The following is a 23,480-nucleotide window of genomic DNA, read 5'->3' on the forward strand; positions in this document are numbered from 1 at the left end:
ATCTTGTTGATTCTGCATACTCTTTCACCAAACTAATGGTCGAGGCATCGGCTCCTGAAGAAGCTAGTGCATTTTCTGAACATACGACTATATGTCGTCATTAATTGAAGTCGGCTTCAATGTGTTCACTCGAACAGAAGTACTGGTGGCCTAGCGGTACTTCAGCAAGTTGCCCCTTTTGCAGTCACTGCGGAGTGATGATACCACGGCAAAAATGCATACATTTGTTTCGGAAGTCCTCGAGGCGTACAGCCCTTATAACTACCACTCGCGAAGGTAACTTTGTACACACTACAGCATAGGTGCATTCAGAGCGCTTTTTGGGGAACGTAAGGTACAACGGGTGTATTTGCATGATGCTATATCTCCGTTTTGTGAAGTGCTGCCCGTACTCTTGCAAAGGTCACCAAAAGCATTCCTGCAAGAGACACCACCAAAGACCACGGTGACTATAGCTTGGCTGAATCATGGTTACTGGTGCTGGAAGCTAACATCTACGTGATAGTGGGAAGAGTGGTTCAGAGACACATTTGGGTGGGAGACAGCAATAAATTTGTGTGCAGGCGTAAAGAGTAAAGAGTTGCTTTTTTGAGCTCTATTTATATAGCCCGAGCTCATGGTCAGTGTTGTTATACTGGAACCTATGCACACGGCATCCCGCTTAATGAAAATGGAATCACTTAAGGAAATGAAGGTAGGTTTAAAGAAAGCAAAAACTAATAGGCTTGAGAATTTTCTGAACATGCATTCCGCGCAGTAGTCTTTTGCTCATAAATAGCGTGGCTGATTCCATAACAGACAAGATTATGCGGAAACGAAAAATGTGAAGTTTTCACGTCCCTGAAATGAGCGCCTTCTTGCTTCGCGCACTCATCCTGGAGGATTGGATTGGATTGGATAAACTTTTATTTGGTCCTCCAAAACACAGATCACTGTGTTGCGGGAAGCTCCCACGTGGGGACTGAGATGCCAAGCTTCTCAGCCGCCTCGCGGGCTTGGTGGACAGCCCAGAGCTGATCTGCCAAGGATGAGCTGCGGATTGCCGCCTCCCATCTGGCAGAGGTGATGTTCGATATATTGTCACAAAGACACAGGCACGCAGGTACAAAATAGGGCGTTTACTTTCGCAACCCAAGGGCCAGAAAACCGAACACCAGAGCACGCGCACACAGAACTACTTCGTTGTCCTCTTCAGAGGCTGGCTACTATAGTTGCCAGCCTACCTTGCGTCAATTCCCCCCTTTCAAGAGAGACCGTCCCGGTCGATTGACTGAGATGCTAGAGGTGGCCATGAAAGAAAAAAAATGATCACGTCAATGGAAAAAAATTCCACGCTGTTGTAGATAATAAGGAAAAAGTTCGAAGTGTTCATAACTCGCGGGCGTGGTACGGTTTCATCCGTACTACATGGACTACTTCTGGACGTGGACGTCTTCGGTTTAAACTGGTGTCGGAGCTTTGGGGAACTACCTCGTAATTCACGTCACTGAGGCAGCGCACAACTTCGTAAGGGCCAAAGTAGCGCCGCAATAGCTTCTCCGAAAGCCCACGATGTCGAACTGGTGTCCACACCCATACATAGTCACCTGGTTGATAGTGGACGCTCCTTCGGCCTTGGTTGTAACGGCGAGCGTCGATATCTTGCTGCGCGCGAATGCGGTTCCGTGCAAGCTGGCGGGCTCCCTCGGCTTTCTCAACGAAGTCGCCAACGCTGTCATTTCTGCTGTTGTCCTGGTCTACGGGGAGCATAGCGTCTAACGGTGTTGTGACGCGACGGCCATAAACAAGCTCGAATGGTGTTAGGTCTGTGGTCTCTTGCACAGCGGTGTTATAAGCAAACGTGACGTACGGCAAAATTTCATCCCACGTTTTGTGCTCTACATCAACATACATAGATAGCATGTCAGCCAATGTTTTGTTTAACCTCTCCGTCAAGCCGTTTCTTTGGGGATGATAAGCTGTTGTTTTCCGGTGGTTGGTGTGCGTCAGCTGGGTGACTTGTTGCAATAACTCTGCCGTAAATGCTGCTCCTCGATCGGTTATGAGAACAGCAGGTGCACCATGGCGCAAAACAATGTCGTGGACAAAGAATCTGGCGACTTCAACTGCAGTTCCCTTAGGCACAGCTTTGGTTTCTGCATAGCGAGTCAGATAGTCGGTCGCGACAATTATCCACTTATTTTCTGAGGATGACGTAGGGAAGGGACCAAGAAGATCCATTCCTACTTGCTGAAATGGTGCTCGAGGTGGATCTAAAGGTTGGAGGAAACCGGCGGGCTTTGCGGGTGGGACTTTACGCCTCTGACAGTCACGGCAGGTGCGGACACAGCGCTGAACGGACGAATACAGCTGTGGCCAGTAGTACTTCTGTCGGATGCGCGCTAATGTCCTAGCAAAGCCTAAGTGACCGGCCGAAGGATCGTCGTGGCACGCCTGCAAAACTTCCTCACGCAGTGCCATTGGAACGGCGAGGAGGAAAGTTTCCTGGCTGCTCTCAAGATTTCTCTCGTAGGGAACATTGTTCCGCAGGCAATACGTAGTCAAACCACGTGAGAGTCGGCGTGGGACGATAACGTCTTCTCCTTGAAGATGCTGGATGATAGGAAGTAGCTCAGTGTCCTCGCGTTGAAGCTCAGCCATCCGCACCACATCGACGATGCCAAGAAACGGTAAATCGTGTTCAGTGTCAGATGACGTCGGGGAAATAGGAGCACGAGACAGGCAGTCAGCATCTGTATGCTTATGTCCTGATCGGTAGACCACCGTTATGTCGTACTCTTGAAGGCGGGAGCTCCAGCGGGCGAGGCGGCCTGATGGATCCCGTAGATTGGCAAGCCAACAGAGCGAATGGTGGTCACTGACTGCTCGAAATTGCCGGCCGTATAGGTAGGGTCGAAACTTGCTTATGGCCCAAACGACTGCTAGGCACTCTTTTCGGTGGTAGAGTAATTAGCCTCTGCTTTTGTGAGACTGCGGCTCGCGTAAGCGATCACACGCTCTGCGCCGTTCTGCCATTGAACTAGAATAGCTCCGATTCCCACGTTGCTGGCGTCTGTGTGGATCTCGGTGTCGGCAGACTCGTCAAAATGTGCCAGCACTGGAGCTGTGTGCAGTCGATTGCGCAGCTCTACGAAGGCTTGTTGTTGTTCTTCCGTCCATACAAAAGGTACATCTGGCCGTGTCAGTCTTGTAAGAGGTTCCGCAATTTTCGAAAATCCTTCGACAAAACGGCGGTAGTACGCACAGAGTCCGAGAAATCGCTGAACAGCCTTTTTGTCTCCAGGACGAGGGAAATCGGCAACGGCAGCCAACTTTTCCGGATCTGGTCGAACATCCCCCGGGCTAACCACGTGGCCGAGAAACTTGAGTTCCTGATAGCCGAAGTAGCACTTTTCGGGCTTGATGGTAAGGTTCGCTCTCCTTAATGCAGTGAGGACACTTTTTAGCCTTGAAAATGCTCGTCAAATGTGGTTGAAAACACAACGACATCATCCAAATATACAAGACATGTCTGCCACTTTAGTCCAGCTAGTACAGTATCCATCATGCGTTGAAACGTGGCGGGAGCGGAACAGAGACCGAAAGGCAGCACTTTAAATTCGTAGAGCCCGTCAGGCGTCACGAACGCAGTTTTCTCACGGTCGCCCTCGTCAACTTCAATTTGCCAGTACCCTGACTTGAGATCTAGTGATGTGAAGAACTGGGCGTGGCGTAGACGGTCTAAGGCGTCATCAATCCGTGGCAGGGGGTAAACGTCGCGTTTCGTGACTTTGTTAAGCCGTCGATAGTCGACGCAGAAGCGTATTGTGTTGTCTTTTTTCTTTACTAAGACAACAGGTGACGCCCACGGACTTGTCGAGGGTTGGATGACGTCATCATTCAGCATTTCTTGAACTTGACGCTTAATCACCTCTCTTTCCTTCGGGGACACACGGTATGGATGTTGGCGAAGAGGTCGCGCCGACTTCTCGGTAACAATGCGGTGTTTTGTAACGGTGGTACGCTGAACTTTCGATGCTGTGGAGAAGCAGTCCGAGAATTCCCTCACAACGTTTAGCAGCCGCTCTTTTCGTGAATCTGGCAAGTCTGGATTAACGTGAATGCGGCTTCCCAGGTCAGCACAAGCTTTTGCATGTGGTGAAGTCGTATCCAATGTGCCGATATCGAAAAAGTCGGCGATTTCACTGAGGAAAGCGACAGTAGTCCCTCTAAGAACGTGCTGAAACTCATTGCTGAAGTTGGTCAGCAGAACTCGAGAGCGCTTATTCTCTAACCGAACAAGGCATCGGGCTATGCATACGTTTCGTTTGAGCAGCAGCGGGATATTTGCCTCAGCAATACCTTCATAGTCGTTGAATTCGTCAAAAACGTCGCAGGCTACCAAGGTGAACACGCCACTCTTCGGCGGTAACGTGACGTCATCGTCAACAATTCTCAAAGCATTGACGTAACTGCCGTGAGGGTTGCGCGCTAAAGTGTGTGCCGTAGAAAACGTCACTTGCGACTGTTGCAAATCAATCACGGCTCCATTATCACGCAGAAAGTCCAGTTCGAGAATTAGGTCCCTCGAGCAACTCGGCAGTATTACAAAATCTCCGAGATACGTAAATCCGTGAATACTGACTCGCACTGTGCACCGCCCCACCGGAGTAAGAAGATGGCCTCCGGCCGTACGTATCTGCGACCCAGCCCACTGGGTAGAAACCTTCTTCAGCCTGCAGGCAAGACCCATGCTCATAACGAAAGTGTCTGCTCCAATGTCAATTAGCGCCATTACTTCTTCGTCGTCCACAGTTACCGCAATGTTATGTCACCACTCTTCGCATCACGTTTGACTGCGTCTGTACATCTTTTTGCTGCTGTCGCTGTCGTCGTAGCGGAGGATCTTCCGTAGAGTCAGCGTAGGCGGCCTCACCTCCGGAGGTCGCTGAACTCAGTTTTCCCGACTTGCAGGACTGGGTGAACGGCGTCTTGGAGCGCCGCGTGAATAGGCTGGGCTTGGTGACCTGTAGCGAGCAGGCGACGACGAGCGAGGCTCTTGTGACCGATGTTCGATACTGCGACGATTCGAGATGAAACTCTCTATTTCCTGTGGTCGCTCGCCAGGTCGTGGACGAGGGGCATTAGGCGAAAATCCACGGAGACCCACACGACGGTATGGACATGTTCGGTAGACGTGTCCGGCTTCCCCGCAGTGGAAACAAAGGGGCCTGCGGTCTGGTGTACGCCAGATGTCACTCTTTCTCAGTCTTGCTTCGGCGATCAACGGTGAGCTGCGAGGGCGGAAGCCAACCTCCATTTGCTGAGCGTGTCGCTCATTGGGGTAAAATACACTGGTTGAACTGCACGATGGAGGACGTCGCACTGCTTCCGCGCAGCTCATCTCGACGCAGTGCCTCTGTTGTGGCGCCTCGGATGGTTGGGGAGCGGGAACGGCTTGCCGTAGCTCGGCGCGTACCATCTCCGCAATGGAGAGCTGCTCTGCAGGTGAAGCAGTCACCTGCATCTTTTGTAGCTCTTCCTTAATGAGAGCTCTGATAAGCTCTCGCAACGCGCTGATGTCATTGCCGAGAGTGACAGAAGTGACCTCACTTGGGTTAACACCACGGTTATACTGCCTGGCACGCTGTTGAAGGGCCCTCTCCATGGCAGTAGCTTCCTCATGGAACTCCGCAATTGTCGCAGGCGGGTTTCAAATCCGGCCGGCAAAAATCTCTTCTTTAACACCACGCATTAGGTGGCGAACTTTCTTGGATTCGGACATAGAGGGCTCCGCACGCTTGAAAAGCCGATCCATGTCTTCTACGTAGGTCGTCACCCTTTCGTTAGGGCCTTGAATCCTTGCCTCTATAGCACGCTCCGCTGTCTCTTTCCTGTATTCTCGGGCAAATGCCTTGAGGAACTGCCGTTGAAACTCATCCCATGACGTAAGCGCTGCTTCATGGTTCTCAAACCACGTTTTCGCGGAGTCCTCCAGGAAGCAGTACACATAGCGTAGCTTACGCTCTGGGGTCCAATCGTTGATGACGGCGACCCGGTTGAAATGCTCGAGCCAGTCGTCGGCATCTTCAAAAGCAGCTCCGTGAAATGTCTTCGGCGTCTTGGGCTGGTTGATAACCAGGTGCGCTGGTGCTGGCGCGGTGACGTTAGGCGGTGTTTGATTCATAGTCCTCTGACGTTCAGGCAGCAAACCGTGCTGTGGCTCGAGTCCCTGGGGACGACGGCTGGAACGTACGTGCACAGGGGTAAGCTCGGCTGAGATACTCGATGGACTTGCGTCAGGGGTGCTCTCAGGGGACCGTATCATCTACCGTACCCAGCACTTCCACCAGAAAATGTCACAAAGACACAGGCACGCAGGTACAAAATAGGGCGTTTACTTTCGCAACCCAAGGGCCAGAAAACCGAACACCAGAGCACGCGCACACAGAACTACTTCGTTGTCCTCTTCAGAGGCTGGCTACTATAGTTGCCATGATGATACGGGGCGCGAAAAAAACGACACACAACAGAGAAGAAGTACACAGACGACGCGCTACTAGCAACTGGAATATTTTATTCAGGAAACACCATTTATACGGCAGTGACGTCAACTTTAACCCAAAAAACTAAAAATACATGCTCAGCATGCCTATAAGTAACGTTGCAGATAGGCTATCTCCCCTTCCTGCAGACTGATAGAGGGGTGGCTGATGCAATCATGCCCCTCCCTCTGGATAAAGAGGGCTTCTATAATCTCCCTCTCCGCTGAGCCCCTGTGCCTGTAGATTACAGTTGTCTGCTCAAATACCGGCTTACAGTTACCCTGATCGCATCCTCTGCAATGCATCGCCAGATGCGTGAACGGCCTTCCTATTAAAGAGCTGCTGTGCTCTCGCAACCGCACGTTGAGGCATCTACCAGTTTGCCCTATGTATGCCTTGCCGCACGACAGTGGTATTCTATATACAACACCACGTGCGCAAGGAACGAACTGCCTTACGTGCTTAATGGCACATCCTCTTTTTTCACACAGCTTTGGTGAAAAAAGAGGATGTGCCATTAAGCACGTAAGGCAGTTCGTTCCTTGCGCACGTGGTGTTGTATATAGAATACCACTGTCGTGCGGCAAGGCATACATAGGGCAAACTGGTAGATGCCTCAACGTGCGGTTGCGAGAGCACAGCAGCTCTTTAATAGGAAGGCCGTTCACGCATCTGGCGATGCATTGCAGAGGATGCGATCAGGGTAACTGTAAGCCGGTATTTGAGCAGACAACTGTAATCTACAGGCACAGGGGCTCAGCGGAGAGGGAGATTATAGAAGCCCTCTTTATCCAGAGGGAGGGGCATGATTGCATCAGCCACCCCTCTATCAGTCTGCAGGAAGGGGAGATAGCCTATCTGCAACGTTACTTATAGGCATGCTGAGCATGTATTTTTAGTTTTTTGGGTTAAAGTTGACGTCACTGCGGTATAAATGGTGTTTCCTGAATAAAATATTCCAGTTGCTAGTAGCGCGTCGTCTGTGTACTTCTTCTCTGTTGTGTGTCGTTTTTTTCGCGCCCCGTATCATCATGAACCAGCACCAACTCGCCCAACTTTTCACTTTACTGAGTATAGTTGCCAGCCTACCTTGCGTCAATATGAGCGAATTTGGTGCACTGCCAGAGCATGTGTTCTAATAAAGCTATTTCCCCACAATATGGACAAAGATTACTTGGGTATAGGTCAGGGTACATGATGTGTAACATTTTCAAAGTAGGGTACAGCCGCGTTTGCAAAAGCCTTAATGTAAGTGCTTGGGGCCGGGTTAGATTTTTCTGAGGTGGAGGGAAAATCCTTCTAGACAGGTAGAAATGTTTAGTGAGCTCGTTATATGTTGTAAGAATTTCCCGGTTATCCCCTTCCCCGGTAGAACGCATCCCCGGGGAGGCGCGGTTGGGGAGTTCTCGCGCTGCCTCGTGTGCTGCTTCATTGAGATTGGGAGGGGAATCGTTGATTTGTCCAAGGCGAGCTGGGAACCAACTCAGAAGATGATGCGTTATGTTCTTGCCTTGCAGTATTCTCAGCGTTTGTTCAGAGACTGTCCCCTTGGCGAACGCCCGTAGTGCTGCCATGGAATCACTGTAGACGACTTCATCAATGTTATCCATCTTGAGTGCTAAGGCGATGGCCACCTGTTCCGCAAGGATTGGGTCTTTCGTCTTCACCGTCGCTGAGTTGACGACATGGCCAGCCCCATCGACCACCACTGCTGCAAACGCTTTCCCATTGGCGTAGGAAGCCGCGTCAACAAATACGACCCCCTGTACCTCGTTTGAGACTTGACGAAGTATAGTCCTGGCCCTCGCTACTCTTCTTCCGACGTTGTGTTCTGAATGCATGTTTCTTGGTATAGGAGACACCGTGATATTCTCCCTGATGTTGTCGGGGATATCATTGTAATTGTGCCTGATTGCTATTGGGTGTTGGCCCAGCTCCTGCAGGATCATTCTCCCCGACCTTGTTGTAGATAACCTTGCAAACTGTGCTCTCTCTTGGGCTTCTGCTATTTCTTCGAGTGTGTTGTGAATGCCAAGCTCAAGCAGACGCTCGGTGCTGATATGTATGGGTAGGCCCAGGACCTTCTTGATAACTTTCCTGAGGAGCACATTTAGTGTCTCGGACTCTGCTCTTGACCAGCTGTGCATTGCTGCCTCGTACGTGAAGTGGCTTAGAACAAACGCATGCATCAACCTGATGAGGTTGTCTTCCTTGATCCCATTTCTTTTGTTGGCCACTCTGCTTTTGAGGTGCACCGCACTGTCTGTTTTCCAAATTAACTTGGCTATAGATTTGCTGTTGGCGCCGGTAGACTCTATCAGCATGCCCAGGACTTTGATGGAGTCAACCCTCTGGATGGAATCCCCTTGATTTGTACGGAGGTGGATGTCTATCTGGTTTAACGGCTTCCATCCCCTGGGTTTCGGTCCCCGGCGTGCAGTCCTATACAGTAAAAGTTCTGACTTACTCGAGGAGCACTTGAGCCCAGAAGGACGAAGGTACTCTTCTACGGTGTCAATCGCCTCTTGCAGGGCGCTCTCAATCTGCCCCTCACTTCCACCTGTGCACCAGATGGTAATGTCATCTGCGTAGATGTTGTGATTCAATCCTATGCTCGATAATTACTTTGACAGTCCAATCATGGCAATTTTGAACAGCATTGGTGAAATCACTGCCCCTTGCGGCGTGCCCCTTGCTTCTAGTTCGATTGCTGCGGTTACGATATCTTCAGTCTTCATCAAGGCTTTCCGATCTGTAAGAAATGACCATACGTAGTCATAGAAGGCTTTCGCCAGACCAAGCTTGAAAATTGCTTCAAGTATGAATGAGTGGTGGATGTTGTCAAACGCTTTTTCTAGATTTAGGCACAGAATGGCTCTCAGGTCTCTCGTTTCGTTGTCGATGACCTGGTGTTTGATAAGCTTCAATGCATCTTGTGTGGATAGCCCTGCCCTGAATCCAACCATATTGTGTGTATATATGTCGTTATCTTCCAAGTACTTGTTTATCCTGTGCAGTATGGCATGTTCTGCAACCTTGCCGATACATGATGTCAAGGATATTGGCCTCATGCTGTCCAAGTTAGGGGGCTTTTCTGGTTTAGGAATAAGGATCGTCCTCGCCAGCTTCCACTGCTCTGGCACCCTGCCTTCTTTTCATGCTGCATTGATCATATCCTTCAGGGTTTCAATTGAGTCATCATCGTCAAGGTTACGAAGGGCCTTGTTTGATATACCGTCCGGGCCAGGGGCCGACCTGCCGTTGAGATCATGCAAGGCTCTTCTGATCTCCTCGATGTTAAAGTCGCCCTCAAGACCTGGATTGGGCCTGCCCTGGTACTGTCTACTTGGTGGATCCAATCCTTTTTTGATTGGGAGGTGCTTATGCACGAGCCGCTGCACAACTTGCTGTTCTGTAGTGCGTCCTATCTCTTTGTGCAAAATTCGAGCGATAACATTCGTTTGATTTGTTTTGGTGGTGTTTTCGTTGAGGAGATGCTTTAACATATTCCATGTCTTGCCATTGCGCATCTGACCATCGACAGAGTTGCAGATTTCGTCCCATTGCTGCCTGGATAGTGCGCGACAATGTTCCTCGACTGATCTGTTTACCTCAGCTATCTTCTTCCTCAGTCTTCGGTTCAGGCGCTGACCCTACCAACGGTTCAGTAGTGCTTGCTTTGCCTCAAGAAGATGAGCGAGCCGGCTATTCATTCTTTCAACCGGAAAATCTGTGGTAATGGTGGAGGAGACGGATTTGATGTCATCTTTAATCTGTTTGACTCACTGCTCCAAGCCTTGTCTGTGGCCATCTTGTTCCCTTTCTATCCTTATCTTCCTGAACTTATCCCAGTCTGTGAAGTGGAATTCTCTCTGCTTTTTACGCTCCACGGAGATGCAGTGGTCACTCCCTAGGTCTATAGCAAGGTTCATCCACTGGGCCTTCTTGATGTTCCTTACAAATGTAAGGTCCGGGGTGGAATCCCCTGCAGCATTATGTACCAAGCCTTGTTGGTAGGCTGGGGTCTGTGATTAGGGTGAGATCAAGTTCACTGGCACTTTGCCAAAGTCGATTTTCTTTCCCAGTGTTGTACTTGTAACCCTATGTATGATGAGGGGCGTTGAAATCACCTGCTATGACGAGTGGACATTCCCCGGCAATATTAACAGCTTTCTTTAGAACCGTCTTGAACCCTTGCTTTTGTTCCTTTGGACTGCTGTATATATTAAGAATGAAAATGCTCTGACGGTTGCTGGTACCTGGCACGATCTCTACCATGACGTGTTCCAACCGGCCTGCTTCTATCTTGAGGTCGTGGGTTACGTGCGTTAGCTTGTTGCATACGAAGGTGCAGACTCCCCTCCCTTGAGTATCCCCTATTACAGGCCGGAATCCAGGCAATGTTGCTTGCGGTGAAAGGGTTTCTTGTAATAATATAATATGAGGCTTTTCTTGGCTGCTCCTGATATACTGCTGTAGGGCTTCCTTCTTTTTAAGGTAACCTCTACAGTTCCATTGCCAGATACGAAATGCTGCACGTAGCGCTGCCCTCATGGTTATTACATGGGCGGCCAGAGCCTGATGCTGCACCTGTCGACAGCTTTGGTACCACTAGTATTGGTGGCCGAAGGGGTAAATTTGGTGCATGAGGAGGCCTTGCTGTATTTTGCAGATATGCTTCGAGCTTTGTAATGTGCAAAGTCATATGCTCTTCCAGTGCCGCCACGCTTGACTGTAGCCTACCCATCTGCTCGCTAAGATTGGCTACTACTTTGCTGAGCGTGTCAAAGACCTCTTTCAAATCTGACATGCTCGTTTGGTTGGCTTCCACGTGTTCTGCCATGACTGCCCTCTTTTTTGTGGTTCTCGAGTCCCCCACGTTTTCAGCCACAGGGACATCGACTGGCTGAGGCATTGGCTGTGAAGACTGCGTGCTGGTTAGCTTAGTGAGAAGAATTTTTATTTCCTTTAACTCAGCTGATAGCCTCTCATTCGATTTTTTAAGTCTCGCGTTTTCTCGCTCTAGCTGTGCAATTCTATCATGCTCTGGCAGCTTACCTGTCATCACCTCTGCCGCGCCGTTGCGCACTCGTTCAGCCCAGCTGCCTTTCGATGCAACTGCAGGCGTCCTGCTAGGGTGGGAAGCCGTGATCTCGAACTGAACGCCAGGCAGCTGGTCATTCGGGTGCCGTCCAGGCTGATCCCGACCCTGATGGTGACCTTGAGAACTCGAGCGCCCCCGTGATTGGGAGCGGGCCTTGGGTCTAGAACCTCTTCTGGAACGCTACCTCCCCCTGGGGTGGGGCCGCCTTTCCTGTTCTTGTGTAGTCTGGATGCTCTGGGTCCCGTAGGCTGGAATAAGCTGCTTGTCGTTGATGTCTTGACTCGATGTGATTGATGCGTCCCGGGCTTTTGCGGCTGCTTGCGCTCTTTCCCAACGTCTGCGTCTGACCACGTATGGCACTAAGAACCTGTTCTTGCTCTCTTTGTGTTCCGTGGGATGGTGACCGTCACACAGCCTGCATCTTGGATTGCACTGGTGCAGGCTATCTGGGTTCTTGATCTCGCAGCCTCTGCAGATGGCTTCAGCTGGGTTCGGACAGACGTCAGACCGATGTCCCAGCTTTCCACAGACGTAACAAATATCTATGTTCTTGCGGTAAAGGGAGCACTGCAAAAGTGAAGGTCCATATCTCACGAATCTGGGCACCTTGTGTCCTTCGAACGCTATGATGATTGTCCCGGTGTCCTTGATTCTCTTGGCATGCAGCGCGAGCGGGTTGTTCGCGTTCACAATCTTTCGGGTTCAAATGTCCTGAGCATCGCTTACGGGGATCCCACGAATCACTCCTTTACAAGTATCGTGGGGTGCCGTGGCGTACGCGCTAAGCTCGAAAACTTTGCCTCCAATGTCAATTTGCTTGACCTTGAGGTATCTTGAAGCTCTCTCTTGGTCCGGAGTGCTCGCCACCATAATGTTCTGCTGCAAGTTGGAACAGAAGATGTCCTGCATGGCCTCCTCCTCTTTGATGCCGGCCGCCAGTACTATCGCGTCTGCCACGGCTCCAGTGCCAATTCTCGAGATATTTAATCCTCCACGTGGTCGTAGCACAATTTTGCTGAAGTCCTTGGGTAGTGGCGACATGCGTCCAGCTCGCACGATTGTATGCTTGGTATCATACCTACTACGACTGGTTCGAGCGTCTTCCGCAAGGCCAGCCTTGGTCGAACCCTTGGCAGCAGGAACGCTAACCGTGGCTTGCTTATTCCTTGAGCGTCTCGTTTCGGCTTCCTTCCAACCCATGTCTTCCGTGCAATCCTCTGGAGAGATGTCCTCTCCATCTATTTGGTATTCCATTCTCACTTGCAGGTTCTGGAACGCGCAGAGCGTTGCGTCACGTTGGCGCCGGGTCGGCGCATCGGCGACAATCGCCTCCTTGGTTGTTAGGCTTAAATCTCCCGGTGGCCTGTCCGTGTAAAAATGCCCCAAATATGGTTTAAAAGTCCACTCACCAGCACAAAGGTGGTATTTGCTGAGTTGTTGAGAACTTAGGCACACGATGAGACTGAAAACTTGGCGACAAATTCGTGAATACCACAGGAAAGCATTCTTGAAAGCAGGAGCCGATCTTTGCGCGTCCGCACTGGTCGGCACCTAGAGCGTCTCCATCCTGGAGGCATTCTGAAGCATATGTTATGACACACCAGTCATAGAAGGGAAGATAGGAAGGAAGAGGAAAGGAATGACAGGGAGGTTAGCAGACCGGCAGGCTACCCTATGTTCGATGAAGGGCTAAGAGAGACATTGAAATAAAGAGCAACAGTACGACAGATGGGGATAACGTCACAGATAACTGTAGCAAAGAAACCACGCACCGTTGTAAAGTGCCATGTGATGAGACGAAGGCTATAAATGGGCTCCCTCCGTATGTCCTGACGGAAAGGATCACAGCAATGCACTATTTCCTTGACCCCGTGACAGAGGTGGCCAAGGCAGAATGACCCACGTCGTCACAAATCTTGGTCCGCGCGTTCAAGCTTTCCTCGGGTTGACTTAATCTTTTTTTTTCACATGGCATTGTCATTTGCAGTCGTATTTCTATTTCGGTATAAGCACGAGGTCTCCCTCCTTGTTACGTCAAGGGGCTTGGTGTTAGCTATGTGCAACGTATTCACAGCATAGCATCAGCGTTGCCCTGTTTTCATGACAATTTGTAGAAGCAGTCAACTTGTTCCTTGAAAAGCCACCCCAGCTCCGGGTACTGAGCTTTGGGCGAAGCTGCGTATGGTCGAGGCTTGTAGTTGGCGTCGGCAATGTGTGCATAGCCGCCGCTGGCGATGACGGGGATCGTGGTGCTGATGACGCTGGAGAAACAGTGCTTTCCAGACCTCACAATACCTACCTGTCATCACGGCACAACACATTGTGGTGTCGGATGCGTCACGTGCGAGCTACGCGAGAACTGTAGGTGCGCGTCCTTGTGAATGGCTTAGTAGGTGTCATTTTGTAACGGCACGTTTGATTGCATTGTATCCAATCACGTGTGCACGCGTGTTCATTGTGTGTTGTGTGAACAGCCGCTAGTTGGTCAATTCTTTGTTTGGGCATCGGCGAGTGCGGGATTCACTGCTTGTCGAGGGTCGTGCCCTCGACAAGCAGTGAATCCCGTCGTGTCTCGCTCCAGTGTCCAGGCACTGGTCGTCGGCTGCCTCCCACCGACACTACACACACGCAAGCTACCCAGTATACATCACGACGCTGATGACCATGAAAATGACGATGGTGATCACATGCAACGATCGGTTTGTGCACTATATGATGTTTGGATATGCTCTACGATGCATTTCTCATGATTGGAAACAACCAACAACCACTAGAGCAATGTGTCCGAACCTCGTATTTGCCATCTTCAGGCTAGATCCAGTGCCAAAAAGCAGTAATAATGAAAGCAAAACGGAATTCACAACTCAGCATAGCACTACCAGTTATGACCAAAAAACATTGTATTTAATGGTACACCACTTGGCACCGATTTCCACGCTTGAGTGGATGATGTTACAGCTAATTTACGGTAACAACAAATGATTTTAATGCTTGAATGTAAACACTCGACAGAAGTCTGTCTGGTTGGGTATGAAACTGGGACTGCGCTCCACGGCAAAAGGAGAGAGATAGAGGGGGGGGGGGGGGGTCATTATCCGCCCCGCCAATGCTTTGAAGACGCCGGTGCTACGTAGTCCCGCAGTCACCTCTGATGAAGGAACCAAGTCGGTTCCGAAACGTCGGGTTTCTTCAAAACTTTTGGTTCGAGTCTAAATCATCTCCCAGATTGTAATGCCTCGTCCACTCAAATTCATTCCCTTCGGGGATTAGCCGGTATTTTGTTTTGTCCTTCGCGCAAAGCTTCTTCGCGTAAGCAATTTATTAATTTATCGGAGTACCCTCAGCCCAAAAAATTATTGCAGAGGGAAGGTGGTGTACACAATACATAATTGATAATAAATACATATTTACAGATTTTGTTGCAAAACGAAATAGCAAAGTATCAAGCATTGGACTCCACACTAAAGAATTAATGATGACAACAAAATTAAAGGACCTACCATCATACCAAGGAGTAGACGACAGAGTTAGAGGTGACGATGGCAACATCATTAGTGAGATGATTCCATTAGGAAATTGTGTGGGGAAAAAATGTGTTCCTAAAGGACTCAGTTCCGCACTTGTATGCTCTAACTTTGTTAGAAAGGTCAAGTAACAAACCAATCGTTGTTAGTTGAGCACCCATTGTGTCTTTTTTTCATAATCCCGTATTCTGCTTGTTCTTTGTTTAACTATGTACCAACCACTCCACTTAGACGAACTCGTGATAAACATTGTCACGGAGTCATCACATGGGCAAAGGCAGCAGTTGCTTGTTCAATGTGAAACTTTTTTATTACGATGAACTTGTGGCCGGAAAACAAAATTCCAACTACAGCAAGCGATGCACGCTGTACACTAATATCTGCTTACATAGCGTCGGTTGGCGATAAGCTTTGTTTCTCATGCATCATGCAACGAAGTCATCAGATAAGCCTTATCAATAGTGGTCGCGCAAGTTATAGAATAAGCTTGACTGTTCGAGTCTTGCCGAGACTGTTCGCGTCGCTGACAGTCTCGACATATGTTACTGACGTAGTGAGTGACTTCAGCAGTAAGGTGCCACCAGTAGTGCTTTCCTCGTATCCTCGCAAGCGTGCAGGAAACCCCGAGGGGCACTGCCGTGAAGTCATCGTGTAGGGCCTGGGGACCTCTGGTATCACTGCTGAAGGAACCACGAGAAGGTGATTGGCTCGAAGGGGCGAGAAGTTTTTTTTTTTTTTAAATATAAGGTCATTTCTCAGAACGACGCCAGTCCCCTCTTGAATGTCTTCGGAACAGTGCCGCTGTTACCTTCAGGATATTTCACGAGGCCCCTGAGTTGAGAATGGGCTCGCTCTTACTCAGTGAAGTCATTGGCACTTACGGTTCCCAAAAAGCAGCCACCATCAGCCGCTTTGCGATGAAGGGGGCACGAGACAGACAGTAAGCGACAGAGTGCTTTCGATAATAATCTCGACGAAAATGTCGAACGTTTGCAGTTATAGGCTCCACCGTGCGAGGCGACTCGAACATTCTTATAAGTTTGCTAGCCAACGCAAGGTGTGGTGGTCGCTCACAGCTTTGGAAGGCCTGCCGTAAAAGTAGGAGTGAAGCTTTTACGTAGGCCAGATGATATGACAAGGCACTCGTTCTTTGTTAGAAAACAGGTCTCTTCCGCCTTTGATAGTGACTGGCTAGCATAAACGATGACCTTTTCCAGTCCATCAGTCCTCTGCACAAAAAGGTGCCGAGTCCTGCCCTGATTGCGTCGTTGAGCACTTCTGTTTCCACATATCTCTCGAAATGCTCAAGTAATGAAGGCATCTGCAAGCGTCATTTTAAGTCTTGGAATGTTTTCACCAGCAGCGCTTGCCACTTGAACTCGACGTCGGCCCTGGTATTATTAGTACGCGGATGCGCGACACGGACGTTTTTGAAAACCCACATGTCATAAGCGTACAAGGTGAGAAAGCAACGCCTTTAGAAGTGCCACTGAATCTTTGCTCAAACATAATAACTCTGAATTACACCACAAATATTGCCTACAATTACACCACAAATATTGCCTACGAAACAATCATAGGAACCAATATTTCTCCTAGCTACGCAAATATTCTCATGACATCTTTAGACACCTTTCTTCAAAAATTAAACATCCGAACGAGCAGTCGATCGACGTTTCTTTGATTGTATCTTATTACTGTGGGTTGATGGTGAGCATAACCTTTCAAAATTTCCGATTTCAACTTCCTGCCCCATTCGATAGCACTCACGCACACATACTCACGGGACAGCTCCCTTACTGATGTCAATGCATCAATCATTGGCTCAAGCATCTGTACTTTCACATATAAGAAACCAATTGACCACCAACAGTATCGCCACTTGCACAGCAGTCACCCGCATCACTGCAAAACAGGTTTCCCCAACTCCTAAACCCTATCTACGTAGGCATTCACTATAAAATAGATAATTTGACACCCACGCATAGGAATTAGGAGCAACCTTCTGGCGTCAAAAGTACTCGGAAACAACAACTGATGATGCAGTTGAGCGCGCTCGCAATTTGGACCGAGAAGTAACAACGTAACAAAAAATAAATAGAGATATAACGCCAGGGATAATTTACTCCTTACATACCACGCCACCACCCCTCTGGTAAAGGGCATTAACACACAAGTGCGACCACTATCAGGGCTGTAAGTGCATGCGAGAAATTTCGTTGGAGGGTGTGCACACACGTGGTGACCACAAAAATGACGAAAACCTCCTACAAGACTGTGTATAAATTTACAGATCATATCAATTAGGTATCGGTAAATCTATACAAAATTAGCTGTGAAGTTTGCAAACAGAATTATGTTGTACAGGCAGAAACTGCACCCGTTTTGTTTTGAACAGCCACAGGGCACACGTAAAAGGTCTCTCTAATTTGCCGTTATTGAAACACATGAACCCGCTTTGTCACTCGTTCGAGCACATCAGCGTTATACTTCCACAATCCGGCTTCCAGAACACACGGGAGTGCGAACAGCGGGAGTCATATTTAATAAGCAAATTGAATTCACACTTTAGAAAAATCAACAGGAACCCTGGGTGACTGACGTGCCTCCGTAACCTATTCTAGCAATCAGAAAGGGAAATCAAGAAGATACACACAGGAAGATAAAACCTAAAACAATCGAGCGCGTGAAAAGGAACGTAGTCTATGTGACATATGTAATTTATGTGACATATGTGCATTTTTCTTCAAATGTTTCTTACTTCTTCCTATTCGTTTGTTTAGCTATTCTTTGAAGATGTGTTTAATAATGGTTTTAGTACTGTTGATGTTCCTTTTCTGCATGCGCAAAAGGAGGAGAGGGGCACTTTAAACCTCGGATATAATAGCCAATGTTTTCCTGGAGCGGGTCATAAGTATTGCTTCTTTTCTGTGCACGGCCCAGCGCAGTGAGCTATCCGGCGAACAGTCTGAACTTGAGCTCCGCATGCGGGATGTGCAGAAGCGGCAATAGTTCACTTCTCCCTTTTCGCTATCTCATAAACAGCGCATGCATCTCCTACAGAGCAAGTGTGATCGCCAACATTGTAAACACGAGAAATGAAAAGCACCGCCCCACGAATCTGTACACAACTGAAAAAAAAACTTCATATGACTTCTGTTGTGCGGCTCCACGTAATGGGTTTTCGCCCCCATGACCAAAAAGTGCAGGTGAAGTCTAGGCGATTGGCGAGAGCAGGAAAGGGCTAGGAGATAGGGTGGTGAACGGCTGGATCGCGCACAACTGGCTGACATTGATAAAATAGAGGAGGCACTGGGTCAGCAGTAAAGGCCGCACCTCTGCCGGTGATGAAAACCTCGGTGGCGACATAACGAAAGACAATGTTCTCACCGAAGAGCTTGGCCTCGACGGTACTGCCTCAGAGCAGGACCTTTGTTTCGGCGTAGGGGGTGAGGTAGTCGGCAGGTATGGCGCTATATTTATTTCCACAAGTTGACGTTGATAACGCCCCAGTAGGGCCATAGCAAGCTTTGGATTGGTGGGCGAGGTGGTTCGGTTGGCTAAGGAAAGCCTGCTGGTCTTGTCGGTGGTCTCTTGCGCCGCTAACAGTCCCGGCAAGCCCTTACGTATAACTAGAGACGTTGTAGACAGGGTCCGGCCGGTAGTGTTTCTCTTATATTCTTGCAAGTCTGCGGGAAAGACTGAAACGTCGAGCCGTTGGATCATCGCGTAGAGCCTGAATCACCTCCGGTCATCATGCTGAAGACACTTCAAGAAGGTAGTTGGTTCGAAGTGGCGAGAAGTTCTTTACGAGAACGCCCTTTCGTGGGGAAAAATAGCGTCAGTCCTCGTTTTAGTTTTTTCAGGAGAAAGACGATCCTGCCTCCGAGGTACTCTAAAAGGGCCCTGTGTTACGGCTCGGCTTCCTGTTGTTCAGCGAAATCATCGGCACTAATTTTTCCTAAGAAGATGACATCCTCCAGGCTGTCCTGCAGCGTGTGTCGACGGGGGTGTGAGAGACATAGTCGGTGTCGAAGTGTTTTCTGCCGAAGTTGTAAACGAAGGAAATGTCATATTCTTGAACTCGCAGGCTCCATCGGGTGAGGCGACCTGCAGGGTCCTTCAGAATATTTAGCAGGAACAGCAGTCTAAGCGATGCACTCAGAAAGACACCCATGGGAACACGTGTTTCACTAAGAATAATACAAGAACTATGCCACGTTTTAGCAGATGTCTCAAAATCAAGAAATCACGCAAGTATTGCACCACCTCAAGAAAAATTTTAGTTTATGTGAAGCTACTTCATTTTTCTTTGTTTTTATTTTGGCAGCTGAAGTTAATGCCACATGCGAAGGAGTTCAAAAATTATCGCTGGCAGACACTAGAAAGCGATCACTCTGAGATTAATTAAGTGCACTAAAAACTCGACATGCGAAATCGGAGGGTGAGCCATTAGTTGGCGATAGTGTAAACATTATATCTTGAAGAAGACAGGAAGTTTATCTGTTTCTGCTGGGTACCAAGCCACGTTAAGATACCTGGCCACGAAAAAAGTAGATGAGTGCGCCTCTATTGCAGCACACGAAGCACTCACAGAAATTAAAAATAAAAATTTCGTGTATCGCTGTTAGAAAAATAGTAGCAATAGTGGAACTTCATGCAAAAGTACTAGGCTCCACCTCGTGAAACCTATGTTTAATCAATGGAAGACACGCCGTTACCAATAACTATACTTATGGAAGATTTATCACACCGACACCGCATAGTGCACGCACACATGGCAAACATGGATCAGAAACAAAAAAAGCCAACATGTGAGAAATCTCAATCACCGTTAACACCTATATACACGCCCTCATCGCATGCCGGAACGTTCAAACGCCTAAAAAATACTTCGGGGAATTTCATAAAGCATATATTACTGAGGTTTCACCCTCTGACGTGCTGAACTTTCTGAAACAGCTTAACGCTTTCATAAGCTTTAAAACTGCATCGTTTAACTGTTCATTCCTTAACACCTTGGGTACAAGTGCTCAACAGCGTTAAAAAGCACAGCGATTAAAAGCGAACCCACTGTGCTAGCGCTGACTTCCAAGTTAGAAATCTTATGGAAATGATAATGTCATTTAAGTACGTGCGGGAAGAGTCACAAAAAACGAACTGAAGAGAAATAAAGAAAAAAAGAAGATATGCAGGAATGAAAATGTGCTGACGTGGAAACAGCAAAAAAAAACGTTAGCAACTATGGCGGTGTGTTGCACAAAACCCCGCATTCTAAGAGACAGAGCTCCCTGTAAGATAGTATATAATACCGATGGTTCCATTAAGCACAGGCTCATTTATCGAACCTCCACAACTTCGAGTTTCTGTTTCACTCCACAGCTTCAGGACACGGCAATTGATGAGAAGAAGGATGAGGAAGCCCGCATAATCATTGAAGCAGCTCACATGGTTCAAGAATGGCGCGGATAACAAAACCATCAGTTGCACTATCTGACATAAGGATCAGCTTCTTGCAAGCGGGGCAACGTTTCTAGAATAAACTCTAATAACGTTGACGTAGGGGTCTGCGCAGCACGCCACCTTGATTGTTAAAGTTTGTTTGTTTGTTGATGTTGTTCTTGCCACGTAAGCGCATATTGTTTACTGCTCCATTTCTTTCTATAATTTTTCATTCTGTCTTTTATCCACTGTTGTTTTCTTTTTGGGACTGTTGCCGCGCATACTTATATAGCGTTTTCATCTCCATAAAATTTTCATTAGAAGACAGCGCTTGTCCTGAGTGTTTGGTTTTCATGGCCGTGCTGTTTCGTGCTGTTCAGCTTCATCATGAAGTGAATTGATCGACCTTTCTTAGCACTATATTCGTAGCAGCGCGCGGCCAATGTATGAACAACGTGCAATTGTTTCATTTCGGGACATAACAAGTTTGACATTGTCACGCCACAGAAGTGGGTTGTCAACTTGATGCTATTCAACTAACCGGAGATAATATAAGATTACGGTGGTGTGAACTTCAGTTGCTGTTCTTGAGAGTAATGTGCTCAGCTCCAGTAGATCCAATATAAAAGTTTGTTCGATAAGCCTATACGAAGTCATTGATAGTTTTTGGCAGAATAATTGTTACAAGGAAATTTCAAAAAAAAAACGATATGAAGGGGGAAATGGAACCTCGGGATGAAAAGTCCGTGAGCAAGGGTTGTGTGCGCGAGTTAGGGAGTTAAGCTCTCTTTCTATGGATTCGCATCCTATAATATTGTAAAGTGGTGGTTCTTCCGACAATTATAACTCAGCAATGTCTCATTCGAGCGTCTACTCCCCCCCCCCTTGCTTTTTATTTCTTTTTTCATTGAAAGAATGGGTCTTTCGTTTGATTCAGGCAAAAATCGTCATGGTGACCTCTCTCCCCTTCGCTACCCCGCTTCTGCAGTTACCCTCTCTTCCTCTTTTGTTTGAATTAGAGAAAAAGTACACGTGCTAAAGAAAACGCGTTTCAACCCTGAAGAAGACCAATTCATTGGACGAAGCATTGGCTGGAGCACACAACCCCAGTTCAGGAATTTTTTTTTTATTGTAGCAGGAAAATGCTAAACTTAAGAGACTTTCTTAAATGTCGAGCGAAATGCGCTTGAAACCTCTAGTCTCATTCAGTCTTTATGTAGCTCCAGGCTTTCAATGCTCGTAAGGTACGAATGGGACCACATCAATACGCAGCAAAATATATGGCTGTAAATATAAGCGAAATGCAACGTTCGTACGATGGGAGCAGGACAATATTTTGTTGCATTGAATATGCGCATACTGGGAGGTCATGCTTATTTATATACACTCCCTCAGATCTACCATGCGGTAATTAAGAAACTAAGTTAATATATGTGCATGTTATCTTTCTTTTCAGCGAGGTACTCCGTTGCACTTGCCGATCATATTCTACGGAATCCTGCTGAAATAGATGTCTGCCTAGCAGGAGTAATCGGAGGCAATGGATTTCTCGGCCCAATACTCGAAACAGCCGATTCAAGTGAATTTCTCTACGAAGTGTCAATGCTCACAGAGGAAGGGCGCGCTAACTTTTCCGCACAATTTCAACTTATGAAACAATTGCTACCTCGAGCTCGGAACGACACTGATGTGGCCAAATACTTGCTGTATCTACTATTTAGTACAATATTCACAAATTCTCCGCCAACCCTATTTCAAAATTTGACGATGTACAACGATCACGCGAGCCCACTGCATACCCAAAGACCTGCTCGATTGCTCACGTGCTACGGTTTTATAAGCATGTCCGAAGAGTTCAAGATAGCTATCCACGCAGGAGAGAACGCCAGTTTTCAATATAACAACGAAGACCTTCTCACTACGTTTGCTTCGGATTGGCTGCGGGACATCAGGAACATGACACAGCATGTATTGGAAAAAATTCGCGTGTTGTTTTACCTTGGCCAGATAGATGCGCTTTTCCCTTCAGTTCAACAGCGAGCTCATTACGCAAAGCTTAATTGGACCCGTTCTGCCGAGTACAAGCAGTGTCCTCGCACTACTTGGAAACCAGAACCCTGGAAGCGGAACCTATACAGTGGCTTTGCCGCTTACGTGAAGAAGGTCACCAACTTCACCGAAGCGGTCGTATTGGGTATGAGCCACTATGGCGCCGTAGAAAAACCAGATGAGGTTTACTATCTTGTGACGGAGTTCGTTAATAAGTCAGAACTAGAACCCAAACAATGTTAAACATTTATTATGTGATTTTGTTTTATTTTTCACCACCCCTCATGTAAAACCTCAAATACTGATGTCTTTGATGTAACAGAAATGAGTAAGTTTCCAGAGGCGCCGGAAGTGAAGGATGAGTAGAAGGAAGAATAAACGATTTTAAGGAACAAGAAGAAGGTGTTCTTTTTTCAGCCGAGGCGAGTGGCTTTCTCATTCCAGAAAGCCTTTCGCTAAGGCTGGGGTCCTTGCTCGTTCAACACGACCTAGCTCACCTTCTAAGCTCTGTGCTGTAGAGATACACCACAAGTCCTTCGGAAGTAGCTTTGTCTACATTGTTTTTCTCGTGCCGTGGGCTTTTTGACCCCACGTGTTGGAGAATGACCGGAAAATAACAATCTTGGCATAGGTATGAGAATTTTGTGGAGTTCACTGAGAGAATAATTTTTATACGACATATGTGTTTGTTTCAGTCTGCGAATGGCAGCAGCGTCTTCCTTACGCAATTTTAGAATAAAATATTTCAAATGATTGCGAACAACTTCACTAAAATTTTCTCATAAAGCTGTAACATTTAATTACAATATATTGTTCAAGTTCCTCGAAATGCACCAC

At 47.9% G+C, this 23,480-nt stretch overlaps 1 protein-coding gene across 1 annotated transcript in view; it reads left to right on the top strand.

The window, feature by feature from the left end:
• The window catches only part of LOC142771339 (putative serine carboxypeptidase CPVL), a 41,995-nt gene extending 18,951 nt beyond the window's left edge, over positions 1-23,044 (top strand). The window contains exon 6 of the mRNA XM_075872813.1: positions 22,051-23,044. Within this exon, the coding sequence (XP_075728928.1) occupies positions 22,051-22,886 (836 nt within the window). The 3' untranslated portion in view covers positions 22,887-23,044. The remainder of the gene's footprint in view (positions 1-22,050) is intronic.
• The last annotated feature ends 436 nt before the right edge of the window (positions 23,045-23,480 follow it).

Source organism: Rhipicephalus microplus, chromosome 9 (assembly GCF_043290135.1).
Source record: "Rhipicephalus microplus isolate Deutch F79 chromosome 9, USDA_Rmic, whole genome shotgun sequence".
NCBI classification, from domain to species: Eukaryota; Metazoa; Arthropoda; class Arachnida; order Ixodida; family Ixodidae; genus Rhipicephalus; species Rhipicephalus microplus.